Source organism: Silene latifolia, chromosome 3 (assembly GCF_048544455.1).
Source record: "Silene latifolia isolate original U9 population chromosome 3, ASM4854445v1, whole genome shotgun sequence".
In the NCBI taxonomy this organism is placed as follows: domain Eukaryota; kingdom Viridiplantae; phylum Streptophyta; class Magnoliopsida; order Caryophyllales; family Caryophyllaceae; genus Silene; species Silene latifolia.
Genome location: NC_133528.1, coordinates 7,419,569 through 7,440,559, shown reverse-complemented (window position 1 = coordinate 7,440,559; position 20,991 = coordinate 7,419,569). Strand labels below are relative to the sequence as shown.

At 41.2% G+C, this 20,991-nt stretch overlaps 1 protein-coding gene across 1 annotated transcript; it reads right to left on the bottom strand.

Annotated features, from left to right (window-relative positions):
- Positions 1–205: 205 nt before the first annotated feature.
- LOC141647001 (ras-related protein RABA1f-like) lies at positions 206–3,407 on the bottom strand. The gene is made up of 2 exons (XM_074455028.1): positions 3,085–3,407; positions 206–936 (listed from the first exon to the last, which is right to left on the bottom strand). Exons 1-2 carry the CDS (start codon positions 3,300–3,302, stop codon positions 507–509), a joined length of 648 nt encoding a protein of 215 aa, XP_074311129.1. The 5' UTR covers positions 3,303–3,407; the 3' UTR covers positions 206–506.
- Between the last annotated feature and the right edge of the window lie 17,584 nt (positions 3,408–20,991).

The following is a 20,991-nucleotide window of genomic DNA, read 5'->3' as shown; positions in this document are numbered from 1 at the left end:
CAAGTAGACAATGCCAAATACAGGCACTTTCATTTATCCAGAAAATGGGACATATAATAAGCACTTTCAAATCCCTGCATCCCTTTCTATTGAACTGATTTCGAATCAAATTTCCGATTAAAAAAAAACGAATGTCAAGCTAATTATGCCACATTAAAAAAAAAAAAAAAATTGCAACTGAATATTCAAAAAAGGGAAAAAATGAAACAAATGATTTAAGCAGTGCTCCAAAAAATCAATATCCCAAATTTGTGACATGAAGCATTCAAGTAAAATGTACATCACTAGAATGGTGTTACGCACTCCAAGGTGAGATCTTTACAAAATTTGAGTTGTCTGATAAGAAAACATGATCCAATTTACTCTCAACTTAGGCAAAACCTAGGAATTTAAATCGAGTAGCGGCGCAGCGCACAGCCTAGCCAACAGGGCCAACTTGATGTAGTGTTAGGGCTTTAGGATTGCCAAAAAAACAAATACAAAAACAAAAATAACGAACAAAAGAATTAGGCAGAACAACAACCAACCTTTTTAACCTCTGAAACATCATCCTTTCCGATATTAATGGTTTCACCCTTTGGCAAAGCAGACGAGTCGCTTCCCATATCGAGTGCTTTTCGGCTGACAACATGATATATTTGAGTCAAGACCTCTTTAAATGCATTCTCAACATTCAAAGACTCGAGGGCTGACGTCTCCGTGAAAAACAGATTCTCTTTCTCGGCAAAGCCCTTGGCATCTTCGGTTTGAACAGCACGTAGGTGGCGCAAATCTGCCTTGTTCCCGACAAGCATTATTACAATACTGTTGTCTGTGTGATCACGCAATTCCTTCAACCACCTCTCGATATTCTCAAATGTGATATGCCTTGTGACGTCGTAGACTAGCAAGGCACCTACTGCCCCTCTGTAATATGCACTGGTGATCGCACGGTACCTTTTAATGAAAATCAGGGCGTGAGTATCAACATCATGGAGTCACAGACTCACAGCTCGTAATCTCGTGAAAATTTAGTCTAACATAGTCAGAACGGATGCAAATCAGAAACCAAAAAAATCAATGCGAATTTGGCAGAAGACAATGATGACAAGTTGCCAACTTAGGTAGATATCAGTGGAGCTAAGTGCAGTGAGGTGTTTTTACCTGTATAACGTTTTTTCAATAAATCATACTGCTGTCTTCAGCAAATATGTTTTCAGAGATTATTGGATTATTTATGGTGCGCTTCTATATCTTTACAGGTTTACTCGATCAGATTCTAAAGTGATCATGTTCATAGAAAAAAAAGAGGATAAATAATTGCACTGAAGCTATCTAAGGCATGAATCTTGACTCGTGAAGTCGTGAGAAAGCTTTGAAAGACCTCTGCAAAATGTGAAGACTAAAGTGTTCCGAAACTGTGAGAAGTTCTATACTTACGAGTCATATGACCCACATGGCAAAATGTTTCTTTTCATTTCATTATCAGGATCAAGACATCAGCTATAATTTAGAGACGTTCTAATGAAATAATAATGTTCCTCATGTTATGTTTTCCGTATTCCCTTTTGACCAAAATTAGCCAACAATTTAGACAACTAATACCATACACCAACCAGCAAAATTGTATGATCAAAATGCCTGCTGCCTAGTATAACAAGCTCACTGATCCTTAAATATTTACACTATGTGTAGCAAACTTAGGCAGAACTAGTTTTAAACTGCATTGCCATCTAAGCAAATTTACTTGACTACCAATTTCCAGACCGAGTAACTTGACGACCTCAAAGGACAGAAATTTAATCATTCAGAAACTATTAATACATCCTTTCGCAAAAACTATTCATTGACTACTCGTAGATGGCACACTAGACACTAGGTCAGTGTGAGCGAAGAAACTGACTGACATAAATAACGCAAATTTCATACTTGGGTCGATTTGACTCTGTCACCCCCTTTGCCAAATCCCTCCTCCCAGAAAAAAAAAAACAGTGAATGTGGCAAATTGAGTGAAATAAAGGGAGTAATATTTTCGACACTGTTACCATTTTTAGGCAGTACTAATGCACAAATTGGTAATCTAACTAACTATGCAATACCTTACCATTTATACAAAACAATAAACACCTCCTCAAAGTGATCAATATAAGACGGCAAGAAACACGCTTCACAACATGTACCGTTGCTCAGTAAAAATGTCAATTATGTATAAATGGCAATCAACCAAAAAAAGGTAACATCATACAGTAGCTTACTGGCATTTTGAGTCGAATAGGACAATATATGACATTTGCAATCATATAAAAACAGACAAGAGGCACATTGTGTACCCAAAACTTAACAAAAGGAGGAAACCGGAAATTATACATTCTGTCACCACCCCCCATACCTACACATCCTCGTTTCTAAATTCTCTGAAATCCAGGGAGAACAAAGAATCTATCCATATAAGCACCCCAGTAGCGATACACTGCTCGATAGTCTAGGCTCTGGACACAGTCCAGAACTCCAGACAGCGTAAACCTTGGTCCGAAAATGATTTGCGTTCAGCTCACGAAATCTCAAACTCCGTATAGGAACAGTGGAACACAACACACACCTAACAAAGCAAATTGAACCTAAAACTGAAATGCATCAAATTTCTCATTTTTCTCGACACGAATCACGACAACCATAACTTCAAATTACAAATACAAAAACCCTCATCAAAACAAAGATTGCCTACAAACCATCCATAAAATTGTCAACATACATTGAACAAGTCAAACCAGTGGCGGAACTAAGGGGGCTCAAAGGATCGCTCATCCCTGGCTATCAGTTAAATTTTTGACTTTTTTTCTAATTCACCTTATAGCATTACTAGTACGTGCCTAACTACAAATCCTGGTTCCGCCATTAGAGTCAAACACGGAAATGCACCGATACTTTATCGCAGACTCACACCTTAATCAATTTCATCGCATTACTAGTTCACCCCCCTGAAAATTTCCGACCCTAACTACAAATCCTGATTCCGCTATCGAGTCAAACACATAAATGCAACATTTTAAAACATGATCAACAAAAAAAATCAAAATTAAAGCAAAATTAAAAGCAAGATTTAACCTTTCTTGACCAGCAGTATCCCAAATTTGAGCTTTGACGATCTTATCATCAACATGAATACTACGCGTCGCAAATTCAACCCCAATTGTGGATTTTGATTCAAGACTAAACTCATTTCGCGTGAATCGAGAAAGAAGGTTCGATTTACCGACACCGGAATCGCCGATTATTACTACTTTGAACAAGTAATCGTAATCGTCGTCCGTTCTATACGCCATTTTGGTGAATTTTGAATTTTAGGGTTTCACTATCTGGGTTGATTGTTCTTTGTTCTTGAGAAATTATGATTCGGGAAATTGGGAGTTTCTAAATGTTAAAAAGACGGAAGATTTAAAAAGAACCATTCTAGGTAGACATGGCAAACAAACAAACGGGTCGGGTTCGGTCAATTTCGGGTCTACCAGCTTCGAGTTAGATCAAGGCATTTTGGGTTCGGGACATTTTTGAGGGTCAATTACACGAAAGTGGTAAACAACCCCTTAAGTTTACTTCTACGGGCTTGCCTGGAATCCATGGAATTATTAAGGGGGTAAGTTTTATTGGGCGATAATTACTGGGGAAATTAATTAGTGGGGTAATGAGTTCGTTGATGATATGTTTGGCATAAGAGTAATGATTCACGAAGTAGATCTTTTACTCCCTTAATCATTACCCAGGGGGGAGGGTGGGTAATGTATTACCCCTTCACAAGGGTAATAATTACAGAAGGTGAATAATTACCCGCATACCAAACATGGGAAATACACCTCACATATTACTCCCCTATTCATTCCCCTCCTATTACCCTCAATCCAAGCAAGCCCTACGTGAGATTAAGCCCTTTAAGTTTGACTTGGAGTAAATAACCCCTTAACTTTGCTATAAAGTGAAATCAAGCCCTTTTTATTTTTCCGGTCAAAATCTCACCGGATTTTTCAAATTCTCACCAATTTCTCATATCGGTGTACATATTAGGTATAAATTTCTCTCGGATACGTTTACTTTTTCATTTGTGTGCTCCTGTTATCAAGTAAGGGAGGTGATGATTATCCTCAAAAACTGTCGAGTTGTTTACCCGGTAATCTAAGATGAAATCCATGGTTTGCCAAATTGGTCTACCCCTCCAAAATCACAAATTAAATTGTTTAAGATGCAGCTATTATTCTTAGCATCATTCAAGGGTGTTGGTAGAGAAAAATATGTTGTACGACTATTGAGTGCGCGCGCAATTACTGGAATTCATAATTATTCTTCATTCACGCATTTTAGTCGGCATTTTGATTGTTAATATCAAGAGTATGATCATGTGTTTTTTAAGACGCTATAAATAATGCGGTACATTTACATGTATAAAGTAATAAGGAGTGAAATTTATACCTAATATGTACAACGATATGAGAAATTAGTGAGAAATTGAAAAATCCGGTGAGATTTTGGCCGGAAAAATAAAAAGGGCTTGATTTCACTTTATAGCAAAGTTGAGGGGATTGTTTACACTTTACTCCAAATCAAACTTAAGGGGCTTAATCTCACGTTAAAGTAAACTTAAGAGGGTTATTTACCACTTTCCCGGGGTCCATTATTGTCAAGTTATTTGTGGAATAATATGAAGAGGATCAAAATTCATAATATGCTACCGTTGAGAGGAGTAGTCGCGGATGTTAGAAACCATGGAGCGAAGAAGAGGTGCATCTCAGGAGGGCATGAATTGAAGCTCCTTATCACATGTCATATGGACATCTGTAAATTTATGAGCTTGAAACAAATTAATAGTAGGCATTTGATTCACAAATATTTGTGTTACTTAAAAGTTTAATAAACTAATCAAACCATAAACCTCTCTCTAAAATTTCTAGAGAGAGCTTTCCTCTCTTTTCGAGAGCTTCCTTTTTCTCTATACCTTTCCTGCAAATCTATCCTAATCTTTTAATCTTCCAAAAAGTGTTCTGACAGCTCAAGGAGTGAAGGGGATTGGGCTGGGAACCTGTGATTGTTTATGTTCCGTATTAATTTTAATCTACCTAATGGTAATGATTAACCTAGAATGAATTTAATTGGGTTTTTGAAACCCTAAATCCCCTTTCTGCATTTTGGGGGATTTTCGATTTAATCCATTCATGCTAGCCTATATTCCTACCTATATATCATCATTGCTTTTCCACTCATTTAATTGGCTTCTTTTAACCCTAAATCATTTATACTGATCTTTGATCTTCTATCAAGAGTAAATCCTTCTTTAATATCTCAATAATTTCTCTGCTACTCTTTTAATTGGGTGTCGTATGCTTTTAGTTTTTCTCTTGATCTTCCCAATTCCATTTTGAGGTGTCAATTAAGATTGACGTATCATTTCTCTTGTTTCTCCTATTACTATTTAAGCTGATCAGTATGGCTGTGGGTTTGCATCCCAAATCATCTCATTTCATTTCTCTACGAAATACAAATACAAAATTTCCTAAAACAAATTCAAATACTACTATTAGTTCTACAAGCTCTTCTACTGTGATGGATTTTGAACATCAGTTTGGACGGTTCAATCAAGAGTATGAGGGTGCGGGTAGTGAGAATCACCATCAATTTCAGCATTATAATCAGAATGTTCATCAACCCCATCCTGATGCTGCTTTCAATCCTATGAATCCCCTTCATGCTAATGTTTGGCGCTATCCAAGGACGGGTGGTGTTATCAATGTGGACCCTGCTGAGTTGGGCAGGTCAAGGGAATTTTGGGGGAACTGTATTCTGGGGTTTATGGTTGATTATCGCCTGTTTGAGGCGGAGAAACTTAATGATATCATTTCAAAGAAGTGGACCTCTAATGGGAGGATTACTGCGTTCAAGATGGGGGAAGTCTATGTTTTTCATTGTGAAGAGGAGGAGGATTTACAAGGGTTGCTGGCGAAAACAATGGTCACGGTGGATGGTGCTGTGATGGTTCTAGCAAGGTGGTACCCTGACACGGTTCCCCGGACTGTTAGGTTTCCTTTTGCTGAAGTATGGGTGAGGGTGTGTGGTTTACCGTTCGAATATCTCAATATGCATGTAGCACAGGTTGCGGGTAAACTTCTCAGCCATCAATTTCAAGTTGAACCTTTTCATCTTGTGCCCGAGAATGATTATCTGAGAATTAAGGTCTGTATTAAGCTAAATGAGCCTTTGATGCCGGGTTTCTTTTTGGCAATGGAAACGGGCCATTTACTCTGGGTGCAATTCAGATATGAGAATGTCTTCAAGTATTGTATCAAATGTGGAAAAATTGGGCACAAAGGAGCGCAATGTAGAGAGAGTCTGGTATTTGTAGTGTCGGGTATTGAGAGGATGCTGGATAGGTCAGTAGAAAGGGGATTTGCTGTTTTCCAAGCTCACAGTAATCACACCATGTTCAATATGGACCTTAGGGCTATGCCATCTACGACCAAGTTCTTATCTCCAAGAGTCAGGGTTGGGAATAATAGGAATAGGACGGGGCAGAGTAGTAGGAGGGAGTCACCAGAGAGGTACGTAGATTTTGATTTGGGTGTTACTGCTGGGGGAAGGGTTACTCCGGGTATGAGGTTTGCTGTCACGGCGCAACCTTTTGCAGGCCCAGTTGTATTCAGAATTGGACGAGGAACGCAGGGGAATGGAGAGGGGGTAGGAAATGTAGGGGGTCAGGAAGTAGGAAATTCTGGGGGACAGGGAGATGCTGTTATGAATGAGGTACAAGGAGGAATGGCAGGGGTGGAAAGAGCTCAAGCTTCTGACACTGGCATTGGCACTGCTGCTGATACCCGTCGCTGTGAGTACCAAAGATAAAATTTATAATCTCCTATTAAGACTAACCTAGGCTAGTGGTAACAGGGTCGAACCACAAGGAGGCAGTTGTAAATTCTAGTTGTTTTATGATCAGTCCGAGGTAACTATTATGGGGGTTGATTTGAATTGGTCTATAACTAATAACAATAAGAAGAAAATAAACTAAAGATATGATTTAAACAGATAAAAGAAAGGTACTAGGATGATCGGGTCATTATAGCTTCTGGCAAAAACTAAGTCGGTCTGAATTAAACACAGGTAAGGCGGGAAATAAGAGGTCCTCTCGGTCCACTCCTAACAAATAGCATCTCTCGATCTCGCTATAGGTCCCTAATGTCACTAATACTAACTTTCGTCCTGGAAAGTGACTAATGGTCTAAACTATACCTATCTTTCGATCTTAGCACAGTTTAGTCGAATTAATTGATGGTCAAATAACTTTCCCTATCTTTCGATCTAATGGGTCAGTCACAAAATAGGTATCTAACTGGTCGCATGCATTCGATTTGTTAAATACAAGATTAAAGACAATTAAAACGAGGGATAACCTTACAAGGTCAGTCGATCGACTGACACGCGGGTTCAGGCCGTGTCTAATCTAATGCCGCCTATGCCATAAATCGCCTACATCCTAGCACTAGAGGTTTAGCTACTCATGATGAAGGTAAAAACAACAATCAAACTCATGACAATTACGGAATTCATACTTAAAATAAATAGCAATGATGATGAAACGATAATTGGCTTGGGAACACTAACTATCAATTCTATACTAACAATGGAAATAAAACGATAAAACTCAAATTAGGGCCGAATCAATACCGAAAATTCCAGAGGAAAGATTAAGAACAAAGGCAGAAATTCCAATGCTAAAGTCGATATATCAAACCCTAATTACTCGGAATGTAAACTAAACTATTGTGATGTGAAACTTAATGTATTCTCTGATGTATTATTCGATATTAAAACTAGATGCTGGTGTTACGTTATATAGCAATCAACGCAACAACTTATTTCTAAAACCTAAACTTCACGGGCTTTCTAAATCTCGTCTGGAATCGAAATCTGGTCGATCGACTGAAGATGCTGGTCGATCGACTGCTCCTCAGCAACATTAGCTTCTGGAAACCGAGCCTTGGTCGATCGACTGACTAGGTTGGTCGGTCGACTGGCTAAGCTGCTACTTGACTTCTCTTAACTCGTGGACTTGTCTTTTGGGCTTTGGATCGCACACCAAGCTCGTTCCTTAAGCAATTCCTTTACGTCATTTGCAATGCAGATTACTCGGGGACGGATTTGGTTCGATTTCCGCTCAATTCTTCACATTTCTGCAATAAAGTACAAAAACACGAAAGTAGAGGAAAATAGGGAAATATAGGCATATAAAGCACAATTGAGCTCTGAAATGCGTGTAGAATACAGTGTGAAACATCATATTTTAGACACGCATCAAATCTCCCCAAACCAAACCTTGCTTGTCCCCAAACAAGAACTAGACTCGATCTAATGACCTAATGGAACGAGTTCAATCTCAGAGCGAAATGCAAACTGTAAAGCCTAAACCAATTTAATGCACAACCAACAATCAACTAGTAATGTGAATCATGCAAACGAGTTATAAAGTCGTCAAAAACTGCTGCACCCTTGACTGTAGAGACTTATCAAATTGGACTCTCACGGGTCGCTCAAATCACTCAATTAAGCACAGGTGATATATTCGTAAGATAGAAAGGATTAATTTGTAGTGACCCTCACCTAACTACGACCTATGAGGACATGCCAGCAATAAAATATGAAAACGACCTCTACAACCGTACATATGCATTCCAACCAACAAATGACCAATAACACATGCCGAGGTATATATGGGATATGTGAGGTATGGGTAAGAAGAGGCAAAACATTTTATGGTAAAGTGGAGGTACAGATGATCAAGCTAGTACCAAAACGAAACCAAAGGACAACATCCAACTTCTTTCTCATAATCAAATGAAACGGTGCTATAGCAAGCACAAAACTCACAATCTCCAAACTAACAGTAATCAACTAGCTCCCCATAAGATATAAATGAAATATGGGAGCAGAAATCGCCAAAGGATAAGGATTACATTATGCGAATTGATTTTCTTTTCGAATCACAGTCGATCGACCAAAAGGAGCGGTCGATCGACCCATTTGAACAGTACAGAACCTCTTTTCTTTTTCGAATCATTTTTTTTCCGTTTCTTTTTCTTTTCTTTTGTTTCTTTCTTTCCTTTTTCTTTCATTTCATTTCCCAACTATCGTCTCAACAGAGCATATGCTACCAGAAACTGAGTAACAATCCCGAAAACACAGACTACTAGCTTGACAAGGGACAGGCTATGTGTAGGATGTAGTAAATAGGACAAAAAGGATATTTTTGGCATAGTGAAGCTTATGGGTAAAATGAGAAAAGGAAACCTCTACCACATGTGTCAACAAATCACAAACCGAATGCATACAGGTATTAAGTAGATCAAATTCATATTCATGCAAATTAAGGAAACACGTCTCATAAGGAGTACTACTCACATTCCTAGATGAACTGGTCATGAATGTCACCAGTTATAGGCTCTAAAACTCAGAAATATGATGTAGCTTGCCAATTTTCAAAGTCAAGTCTCAAGTTAAGCAAGAAATGTAACGAAAACTCGTAGATATGCATTTACGATTCTACTAATAACATGTTAATCTAGCAAGGCTCAGGCAAAACAGGTGCAATTGCAAAATCATCCTTGAAATACTACCGTTCCGACTCGACCTATATGCTAAAATAAACGTGCATTTTATGGAAATTTTTGAAATTTCTCAATTTTTTTGAATTTTTGATATATGTGAAAATGAAATAAACAATGCAAACCAAAATTTAAACGTGAATGCAAACAAATGAATGAAGTGCGACGCAAAACCCTTCCCCAAACCAAATCGCACAATGTCCCCATTGTGCAAAATCATGTAATGAAAGTAAAGAGAAACGGGAATTTGCGAGAAAAGGGAAATAAAAACACAATGACATAAGGTAAAGACTTGGGAACTCACAAGACTTTAAGCGCAGCAAAGGAAACCTCCCCAAACCAGCGTGAGCTAGGAGGTTTCAGTAGCCAGCAGTGCTACCAACAAGAGTGCCTGAAAGACAGAAAACACCACGCATAAGACCGAAGAAAACAATTCTGAAGCGTAAGTATTGTGCGCTAATGAGACAAAAGAAGAAATAGATAATTCGACGGAAAATAAAGTAGAGTAGAAAACTCCCTTAGATCCGCATATCGACCAAACACAGCAGGGGAGAGGTCGTGAACGAATATAGCAGCAGCAGTGGTCGATCGACCTAAAAAGGCGATCGATCGACCAGTGGCGAGAACAAGAGCTCTCGTAAACCCGCAATTGATCGATCGACCAATGGTGCCACGATCGATCGAAACACCACTTGCAGTGTCTTATTTCTTCGTAATTGCTCAATGATTTGAGCTAATAAGCTCTAAATACCTGCAAATGCACAATAGTACGCGCCCAAAATTGCGCAAAACCCAGAACGAGGTCTAAAGTACTTAAAAATTCTAAGCAAAAAGAGTAAAAGCGAAGTTTTCGCGCACACAAAAGCAATAGAAAATAGTTCGAAAGCAAAAAAATGAAGTTTATAACGAACTTGATCAACTAATAGTTGATCAAAAAGGACCACGGTATGGCCCATTTCGTTGGCTTCTGGCTACTAGAGGTAGCCTCAATGGTGCTCATATTATCGCAGACCTTTCTTAGCTTCGACAATGAGAACTCACCGATCAAACTTCGTCATCTCCCCAATCAAGGGCTCCCTCGGAATCGTCGGAATCAAGATCAGCCCATCTCACCTTGGCTGGCTCATTTTCCACTTCCTCATCTGTCCCATAGCTTAGGCATCCAAGACCTCCTCTTTGAATGATAGGCTTTGTCGCAGCTGGAGTATCCAACGGCTCTTCCTTCCCCAAACCAGCTCCTGCATTATCTAAAATAACAGATTCTTCCTCCTTCTTGCTCCCAATCTGGGGCGGAGGGGTTAATACAGCAGTAGTAATAGGGACAGTCGATTCAGGAAGCACAAAGTACGATCTCTTTTCAGAGACCGTATTACAAGTAACTGGCCACATGGCGTCCTTCTTTTTAGCAGGTTGGGCAAAAATGATAGAGTGTTTCCCAACCTTGAAGGTCAAGGTTCCTAAACTGACGTTAATAATCGCACCAAAGGTGTGCGAAACGGCCTACCTAAGATGATCGGTATATGGGCATCCTCGGGCATGTCAAGGACAACAAAGTCAACAAGGAAGAAAAACTTCCCTATCTGGACGGGTATGTCCTCTAGGACTCGATAGGCTCGACCGCAGATCGGTCACCATCTGAACTCGTCATTTCGTGATAGCAAACACAGGTCAACTTGAGTTTCCTAGCTAAACTCAAGGGCATGACACTTATATTGGCCCCTAAGTCACACAATGCCTTCTCAATTGAGAAGGTACCTATTTTGCAAGGGACGGAAAAGTCGCTGCCGGTCCTCTAACTTAAGGGGCGCAGTGTGAGACAGATAAGAACAAGACTCCTTGGTGAGTGCGACAGTGTGCACTGTTTCAAGTGACCGCTTTTTGGACAACAGTTGTTTCATAAATTTAGTGTAAGCGGGTACTTGGTTAACTAGCTCAAGGAAGGGGACTTGCACATTCAGACTACGGATAACTTTCTCAAACTTATTGAAAGATACCTGTTCTTTGGTCGGCACGAGTCTCTCCGGATATGGGGTCAGTAAGGAGCACCTTAGCCCTCTCTTCTAAATCGCGTGTGCTTATCCTTGGACTTAGGCTGAAAGTCCGTCACTTTCTCTTTGTTGAAGCTAGACCCCTCCTCAGACCGTCTCAAATGAGACCCATTGACCGTCATTGGATCGAACTTCGGAGCCGGGACTGACCCATCAGCACTCGGGTCTGCCCCTAAAATCTTCGGGACTGTGGTACCCCGAAACAAGTGATCTCGTAGGTTATTTGGCATCAAAGGACGAGATTCTTCAACATCAGCAGCGATATTGGTCGATCGACCACCCTCCTCAGTCGATCGACTGAGTTGCACAGTTCCAAAAGCTCCTGGAACCCGTAAATCAGTCGATCGACTAGGTATATCAGTCGATCGACTGATTTTCCTGGCAGACGTCTTTTTCTTTGAATTGTTCGTTGAAGCTTTCTCTTGACTTATTTCTGGCTCATCTTTCTCGACAGCATCCTCAACCATGGCAGGACCATCAAGGGTGGACCCGCTCCTCAAGGTGATGGCATTTAGGGTCTCTTTTTGTTCGGGTTGAGTGGGTAAGTGTCCGGGAGCGCGAGTGTTACTTTTACTAGCCAGTTGAGCAATTTGGCTCTCTAATAACTTCATCCCGGCCTCTCTTGCTTGGGACTCCTTTAGCAACAGATTCTTAAGCTCGGAAAACTCAGAATTTTGTGATTGTTGCTGCTGCGGCACATAAGGAGGCTTCTGGTATTGCTGTTGCTTTTGATGAGGCGGGACATATGGTTGTTGCTGCTGCGGGTGTTGGGTTGGATTTTGGACATTTTGGCTCCTCCAACTCAAGTTCGGATGCGGTGGCTCGTAGTAGGTGTTTGTCTGCCTATAGTGTTGAAAGGCGACAAAGATTCAAAGGGGCTAGGGCAATTTTTCGAGACATGGCCCTCAACTCCACACCTTTCACAGACGAAGGGACCGTCTGACACGGCATTAACTTGGTATATCCCACCTTTAGAAGCTCCTCCTAGCTCATACTTGTCAAATCTCGCGGTGAGAGCCTCAAGTGCAGCAACAGAAGAGGATTCAACAGCTCTCCTCTGGTTTCCCCTCGAATTCCCATACTCGGCCTTGTGGGTAGCTAGATCGTCAATAATCTTCCACCCTTTGGTTGCTCCCAAATTTTCAGCAAATCTTCCGTTGGCTGCAGCATCCAAAATGACCCTCTGATCATCGTACAACCCATTGTAGAAATGGTTGCACAAACTCCACTTTTCGAACCCATGATGCGGTATGGTTCGCACTAACTTCTTGAATCGGACCCATGCCTCGTGGAAATTTTCATCCGGCCCTTGTTTAAAACCCGTGATTTGGGCTCTAATAGCGATCGTTCTTGAAGCAGAGAAGTACTTCTTGTAGAACGCCAGTGCCAATGTATTCCAATCAGTGATCCCTTGGACAGCTCGGTCCAAATCTCTATACCACTCCCTTGCAGCATCGCGAAGGGAGAAGATGAACATTGTCTCCTTGATCTGGTCCTGGGTCACGCCAGTTGGTGGAGGAATGGAGCAGCAGTAGTCAATAAAAGTCTCCATGTGCTTAGCTGCATCTTCATTTGCAGCTCCCCCAAACTGGTTTCTCTCAACCATAGTGATGTAGGCAGGCTTTGGTTCGAATTTTCTGGCATCTCCCGGTAATTCGAACCCTTTGTATAAGTTCGCGGCTGTCGGCTCAGAAAAACTAGCTATACTTGCTTCCTCGGCCATGACTGAAATTTCTGGGAAAATAACTGTTTCGGCTGAAGAGGTGGGTGAAGACTGTTGGTCTTCCTCAAACAGATCGTGCTCGAGATAGCTTGACAGAGTACTCAGCTCTTCCTCTGTCGACAATATCCTTCGTGCTCGTCTCAACCCGCGCAAAGATTTCTCTATCTCAGAGTCAAATGGTAATAATTCTCCACCCTGTGACCTGCGCATAAGAAGAAACTACACAAGGAATGTAAGAAAAGTTTAAGGAACAAAAGTCCCTTAAACTGAGAAGGACTGAAAATAAAAACAACTAAAATTAGGACTATTGCCTCCCCGGCAACGGCGCCAAAATTTGATACCCGTCGCTGTGAGTACCAAAGATAAAATTTATAATCTCCTATTAAGACTAACCTAGGCTAGTGGTAACAGGGTCGAACCACAAGGAGGCAGTTGTAAATTCTAGTTGTTTTATGATCAGTCCGAGGTAACTATTATGGGGGTTGATTTGAATTGGTCTATAACTAATAACAATAAGAAGAAAATAAACTAAAGATATGATTTAAACAGATAAAAGAAAGGTACTAGGATGATCGGGTCATTATAGCTTCGGCGGCAGCAAACTAAGTCGGTCTGAATTAAACACAGGTAAGGCGGGAAATAAGAGGTCCTCTCGGTCCACTCCTAACAAATAGCATCTCTCGATCTCGCTATAGGTCCCTAATGTCACTAATACTAACTTTCGTCCTGGAAAGTGACTAATGGTCTAAACTATACCTATCTTTCGATCTTAGCACAGTTTAGTCGAATTAATTGATGGTCAAATAACTTTCCCTATCTTTCGATCTAATGGGTCAGTCACAAAATAGGTATCTAACTGGTCGCATGCATTCGATTTGTTAAATACAAGATTAAAGACAATTAAAACGAGGGATAACCTTACAAGGTCAGTCGATCGACCAACAAGGTCAGTCGATCGACTGACACGCGGGTTCAGGCCGTGTCTAATCTAATGCCGCCTATGCCATAAATCGCCTACATCCTAGCACTAGAGGTTTAGCTACTCATGATGAAGGTAAAAACAACAATCAAACTCATGACAATTACGGAATTCATACTTAAAATAAATAGCAATGATGATGAAACGATAATTGGCTTGGGAACACTAACTATCAATTCTATACTAACAATGGAAATAAAACGATAAAACTCAAATTAGGGCCGAATCAATACCGAAAATTCCAGAGGAAAGATTAAGAACAAAGGCAGAAATTCCAATGCTAAAGTCGATATATCAAACCCTAATTACTCGGAATGTAAACTAAACTATTGTGATGTGAAACTTAATGTATTCTCTGATGTATTATTCGATATTAAAACTAGATGCTGGTGTTACGTTATATAGCAATCAACGCAACAACTTATTTCTAAAACCTAAACTTCACGGGCTTTCTAAATCTCGTCTGGAATCGAAATCTGGTCGATCGACTGAAGATGCTGGTCGATCGACTGCTCCTCAGCAACATTAGCTTCTGGAAACCGAGCCTTGGTCGATCGACTGACTAGGTTGGTCGGTCGACTGGCTAAGCTGCTACTTGACTTCTCTTAACTCGTGGACTTGTCTTTTGGGCTTTGGATCGCGCACCAAGCTCGTTCCTTAAGCAATTCCTTTACGTCATTTGCAATGCAGATTACTCGGGGACGGATTTGGTTCGATTTCCGCTCAATTCTTCACATTTCTGCAATAAAGTACAAAAACACGAAAGAAGAGGAAAATAGGGAAATATAGGCATATAAAGCACAATTGAGCTCTGAAATGCGTGTAGAATACAGTGTGAAACATCATATTTTAGACACGCATCAGCTGCTGTACCAATTCAGGATACAGATATGCATTACACTGAGGATCCAAATGTAAGGGTGATGATTCCAGGTGCGGGGGGATGGCTGGATGAGGAGAATGAGAATAATGAAATGTACCACAGTGCTGAAGAAGATTTTGGTAATCAGGGGGAGGGTTTTGGCAGACATTCCCAAGATGTTTTAAGGCAGTTACAGGAAAATGACCCATATGTGCTCTATGTTGGTGAAGGTAATATGAGTGGGGTGCTGGATAGGGATTTGCGGATTTAGGAAGCTATTAGTAGTAGAGTTGAGGGTGATGAACAGTGGGCACGTTGGGATGATGAATTAAGGGGCTTTAATCAAATTTTTGATCCCCCTGTTAGTGGAATACCTATACGGTATCACTACCCTGATGGGTCTGTTCATCAGGTAGTGGAAGGCACCAATTTCAATGAGCATCTTCCAAATGGAGGGGCTGAACAGGAAAGAATGAACCAGAATGAAGTTATTGTCATTAGTGACTCTGATTCTTCTATGTCAGAGGCGCCTGAAGATGCTTGGATTGAGGATCCTGCTGCTGTTTCAGAGGCCTATGAGGAATCATCTGAGGAAAGGTTTACTGATGTTGTGATTGTGATATCTTCGTCTGAGGGGTCTGGGACTGAAGTGGCTACGAGGGAAGGGGATAGGGAGATTACTTCTGCTGCTGTTCTGACTGAGAAAGAGAGGGAGGAATTTGGTGAGCATGAGTTTGAGGGGGCAAGGCCTATTTCTTTGAAGTCGGTGGGTATTGAAAGGAAGGAAAAAGAGCTGCAAGCTGGGTCTTCTACTCTGCTTCCTCTTGGACAGGTCTTTAAAGAGGTTGGGGATAGGACTGCTGTTCAGTTGGAACTGGGTGAAGGAAGCAGGAAAGGGAAGGCTAAGCTGTTTGATGTTCCTGCTGTTGGGAACAAAGCAAAGCTCATGGCTGAGATTTCATCAGGAAACATTTCTGATGGATTCATGGGGATGGCGGATGCTTATCATTTATCAGATTTACAACAAACTCATGGGGAGGAAATAAGGATGGCTAGGAAACGGAAGTGCAGTACTGATGTTGTTGAGTACATTGTGCCTGAGCAGGCGAAAGAATCGTTGGAAAATGCTAAAGAGTATTTGAGGCAACTTGCCAAGAGAAGCTGTGATGGGGAGGGTATTCTGGCTGGTAGGGAGGTAGGTATGAACTATGGCTTTAGATTGAGTGTGCCGGAGGTGGTTATGATTGATTTGAGTGACTCGTCTTCTTATTCTGTTAATGGAGGTCCTGGTTTGCTTACTGCTACTGCTGATTCTGGGTTTTTTGAGTCTGATGGCGTTGCGGAGGTTGGGCCTACACAACCTCCTCCGTCACCATGATGGGCCTTGTGTGGAATTGTAGGGGTTCAAATAACACGCTCGCCCCTACAATTCCGAAGATAAGAGCGTTATTAGATAGTAAGTATTATGATTTCCTTTTTCTTATCGAGACCAAATGTAATGCAAATAAAGTATTTCCTATGTTTAGATCATTAGGTTTTGTGAAGCATTATGGGGTTGATGCCGTGGGTGCCTCCGGTGGTCTATGGGTGGGTTGGAAAAGGGAAGCAAAAATGACCCTTGTAAGGGCTTGTAATAACTTTATTGTGCTTTTGGTCAAGAAATATGATGGGCTCTTTTGGTATCTTGTGCTCTTTTATGGGGCTCCGGAGTTAAGTTTACGTTCTTCTGTTTTAAATGAATTGGATGCATGGATTGAATCTTGTACGCACCCGTATCTTATCATTGGAGATTTTAATCAGGTGGATTGTTTTTTGGATAAATGGAGTTGTAGTCAAAATCCTATTAGGGGAGCAAATGAGTTTATAAGTTGGAAAATTAGGAATGAATTAATTGATATACCTTTCAAGGGGCCGAGATATACGTGGTGTAATAATCGAAAGGGTGCTCAAAGGATATATGAGAGGCTTGATAAGGCTTTAGGCTCTAAGGATTGGCTTATTCATTTCCCAAACACGGGTCTTAAACATTACCCCGTGCAATTATCGGACCATGCTCCCATTGAGCTTGATTTACAACTTGCTGAGAGTGGAGGAAAAAGACCATATAAAATGGATGCTTGGGTGTTAGACCATGAGGATTGTTTAAATAGGATACGTGTTGCCTGGAACCAAGGGGTGTTTGGATCGCCGGCTTTTATAGTAGTACGAAAGCTTGCTAGGATACGGACTACGGCTAAGAAGTGGGCTTTGGATAAAAAGGGTGAGTGGCGGAAGGTATGGGATGACTTTGATAAAAAGTTGGAGGACGGCATGAACTTGGATTTTTCAGGTGGAGGGGAGGAGTTGTATATACAAGCAAATGAGGAAGTTAAGGCTTTCTCTAAGGCTAATGCGATCTTTTGGAAACAACGTGCTAAAATGCGGTGGAGCGTGGATGGTGATACATGTACAAAGTTTTTCTTCAACTGGGTCAAGGGGAGAAAAGGGAGGAATTATATACATGGTCTTAAAGGTGAGGATGGGGTGTGGATTTATGATCACAATCTTGTAAGTTCCGAATTCCAAAAAAACTTTCAGGCTTTGTACGAGGTTAGGGATGGTGATTTAGGGGGGGAGGAATGGCGGCCAATGACTTCATTTGCACGGATCCTTTCTCCGGTTAAAAGGTCTCTCTCGAATGCTGACACGGACCACCTTCTCAAGCCTTTTACAGCTAAAGAGGTGCGGAGTGCGATCTTCCAGATGGGAGCGTATAAATCCCCTGGGCCGGATGGTATTCCAGCGTGTTTTTATCAAAAATGTTGGCCTTTGGTGAAGAAGGAGGTAACTAAGGCTGTGCTATCTATTTTGAATTCTGGGAGGGTTTTACGAGAACTCAATAGAACCTTTATCACTCTTATCCCTAAAACTGATAGCCCGGAAGGTGTCTCGGATTACAGGCCCATAAGTCTTTGTAATGTCCTCATGCGCGTTGTGTCCAAGTGTATCACTAATAGAGTGGCAAGGGTTATGGGATCTCTGGTGAGCGAATCACAAAATGCTTTCATTCCGGGCCGGTATATCAGTGATAATATTTTACTTGCTCATGAAACTATTCATCGTATACTGAGTCATAAAACAGGAAAACATGGTCGGTGTGCTTTTAAGGCGGACATGAGTAAAGCCTATGATAGAATTAAATGGGATTTTTTGGAGGCAGTTCTCATGAGGTTTGGCTTTCCACCAAAATTAGTACTACTGATTATGAACTGTGTTACGACGGTTTCTTATGAGGTCCTTTTTAATGGTGTTCCACTGCCTCGGTTTCAACCGCATTGTGGTTTGCGTCAAGGTGATCCTTTATCTCCATACCTTTTCATTCTTTGTATGGAGGTGCTTGGTGGGCAGATCGAGTATGCGAAAGAGGTGGGCCTTTTGAAAGGGATAACATTGTGTCGGCAGGAGGAACCGATCTCGCATTTATTCTTTGCGGATGACTCTGTTTTTTTCTTTCAAGATAAGGGCCATGCGGCGGCTAATCTAAAAAGGATCTTGGATGAGTATTGTGATGCATCAGGGCAAAAGTTGAATTTAGATAAATCTGGTATTCTCTTTAGTCCGAGTACAACATTAGCAAAGGCACAAGAGACTATGAGTTGTCTTCGGGTTCGTTCTTCAAAAGGTATTGGAAAATATTTGGGGATCCCGGCGGAATTTCAGGAATCTAAGAAGGGGATTTTTGATTCTCTCCTAGATTATGTAACTAAAAGAATCTCTTCATGGAATGGAATTTTCTTATCAGCAGCTGGTAGGCTTACCTTAATTTCTTCAGTCCTATCAAATCTTTCAAATTACTTTCTATCGGTTTTCAAAATTCCGGTAAGTGTGTCAACAAAACTCAATTCTCTGTTGGCACATTTTTGGTGGGCTGGGTGTAAACTGGGGAAAAAGCTTCATTGGTGCAGTAAGAATTTTCTAAGTCTTCCGAAGAGTTCGGGAGGTTTGGGTATTAGAAATGTGGGATGTCTCAATAAGGCACTGCTTGCTAAGCATGGTTGGAGACTTGTTTCGGGGGATGATTCTTACTTTAGTAGGATTTTCCGTCGAAAGATTTTTGGAACGAATACTTTCGTGGATGGACTACGTCCCAAAAATGGGTCGGGTTGTTCATGGGGGATTAAAAGTATTACCTATGGACTGGAACTGGTCCTAGATAACATGGGTTGGAAGCCAGGTTTGGAATCTAGCCTTAACGCGTGGAATTCAAAGTGGGTCAACGCGAGGATGCCGGAACCGAAGGATCGTTTACTTGATTCGTCCTTTCTTTTTCTAGGAAGCCTTCAAGTACGGGAGCTATGGAATCGAGACTTCACATGGAACTCTTCTCTAGTGCGTGCCTTTTTTAAGGAAAAGGATGCGGATTGGATAATAGCATCTCCCATATGTAAGTCTAGAAAGTATGATGAAGTCTTTTGGCCTCTAACCAGTGATGGGAATTATTCGGTGAAGCGTGGGTACGGCATTGCCTTCATGGAGTTTTTTGAACAACATGGCACTTTAAAAGATAAGTCAAGAATCACCATGTCAGGGAGGGGTTTTTGTAAATCTCGCCTGTGGAGCTTACCTGGGCCGAATGCGTGGAAGGTTTTGACTTGGAAGATCATTACAAATACCTTACCTGTAGGGTTTGAGTTTTATAAAAGATCTATGGAAGGGGATCATACGTGTCGGATGTGCATAGGGGATCGTCAATACAGCGAGACTATTGAGCATATCTTTAGGGATTGCCCTTTAGCTTCCAGAGTTTGGGCAGGCACAACTCTCGGGATTCGGGTAGAGGGCACTGCGATGATCCCGCTTGGTGATTGGATCATAAACTGGATCCGATTTTTAGGAAATCTGGAGGAGGGTAACAGTCGAATTTTAATCTTCCTGGCAACCTTATGGGGACTCTGGACCACTCGCAATAATGCGGTCTTTAGAGGGAATCAGGTTATGCCGTGCGTTATTCTTCAGTCAATCACTAGTGATGTTGAGATATATCTTCAGTCTAAACTGCATGAGAAGGAGTACAATGAGAAGATGCAAGGACGGGTGCCACATTCGTCACGAAATGAAGATATCCAGAATATCAAGGATGGTCACCCAGTTTATATGGTTGGTAGGCGGGGTGATTGTAGAGGTATTCGGATAAAGGTTGATGCTGGATGGTTGAAGACTTTGGACGCGGCAATAGGGTGGGTGGCATATGATAGTGGTGGGGTAACCATTGGGACAGGAAGTAGGAAGACTAAGGCTGAATCAGCTCTGCAAGCTGAGGCGTTAGGTATCTCTGAGGTTCTTCAATGGGCCGTCGGTAGGGGTTTTCTTCACCTCGAGGTAGTGTCGGATTGTCTCCCTTTAGTTTGTCAGCTTGCAGGTGTTGCTGGAGTTCATCATGGTATCAAAGACATGCTTCAGGACTTCAAGGAGTTTTATCCGTCTTTTCATTGTCTTAGTTTTGCTTACATTTCTAGAAACCTTAACGTTGTAGCACATGGCCTCGCCTCTCGGGCCATGAGATTGTAAAAATCTTTATTTACGGTTGCCAAAAAAAAAAAAAAAAAAAGTATTATAAATAACATTTTATAAAATACTTTGTATTTTATACATGGAGTAACCGACGAGCATATTAAGTAGATTTCCAAGATATTGAACGGCTCATAATGATATGCCTGGTAAATAACTTGTAAGGAGAAAGGGCTAATGAATCGACGAATGTGATCCCGGTACCAAACCATGTAAGG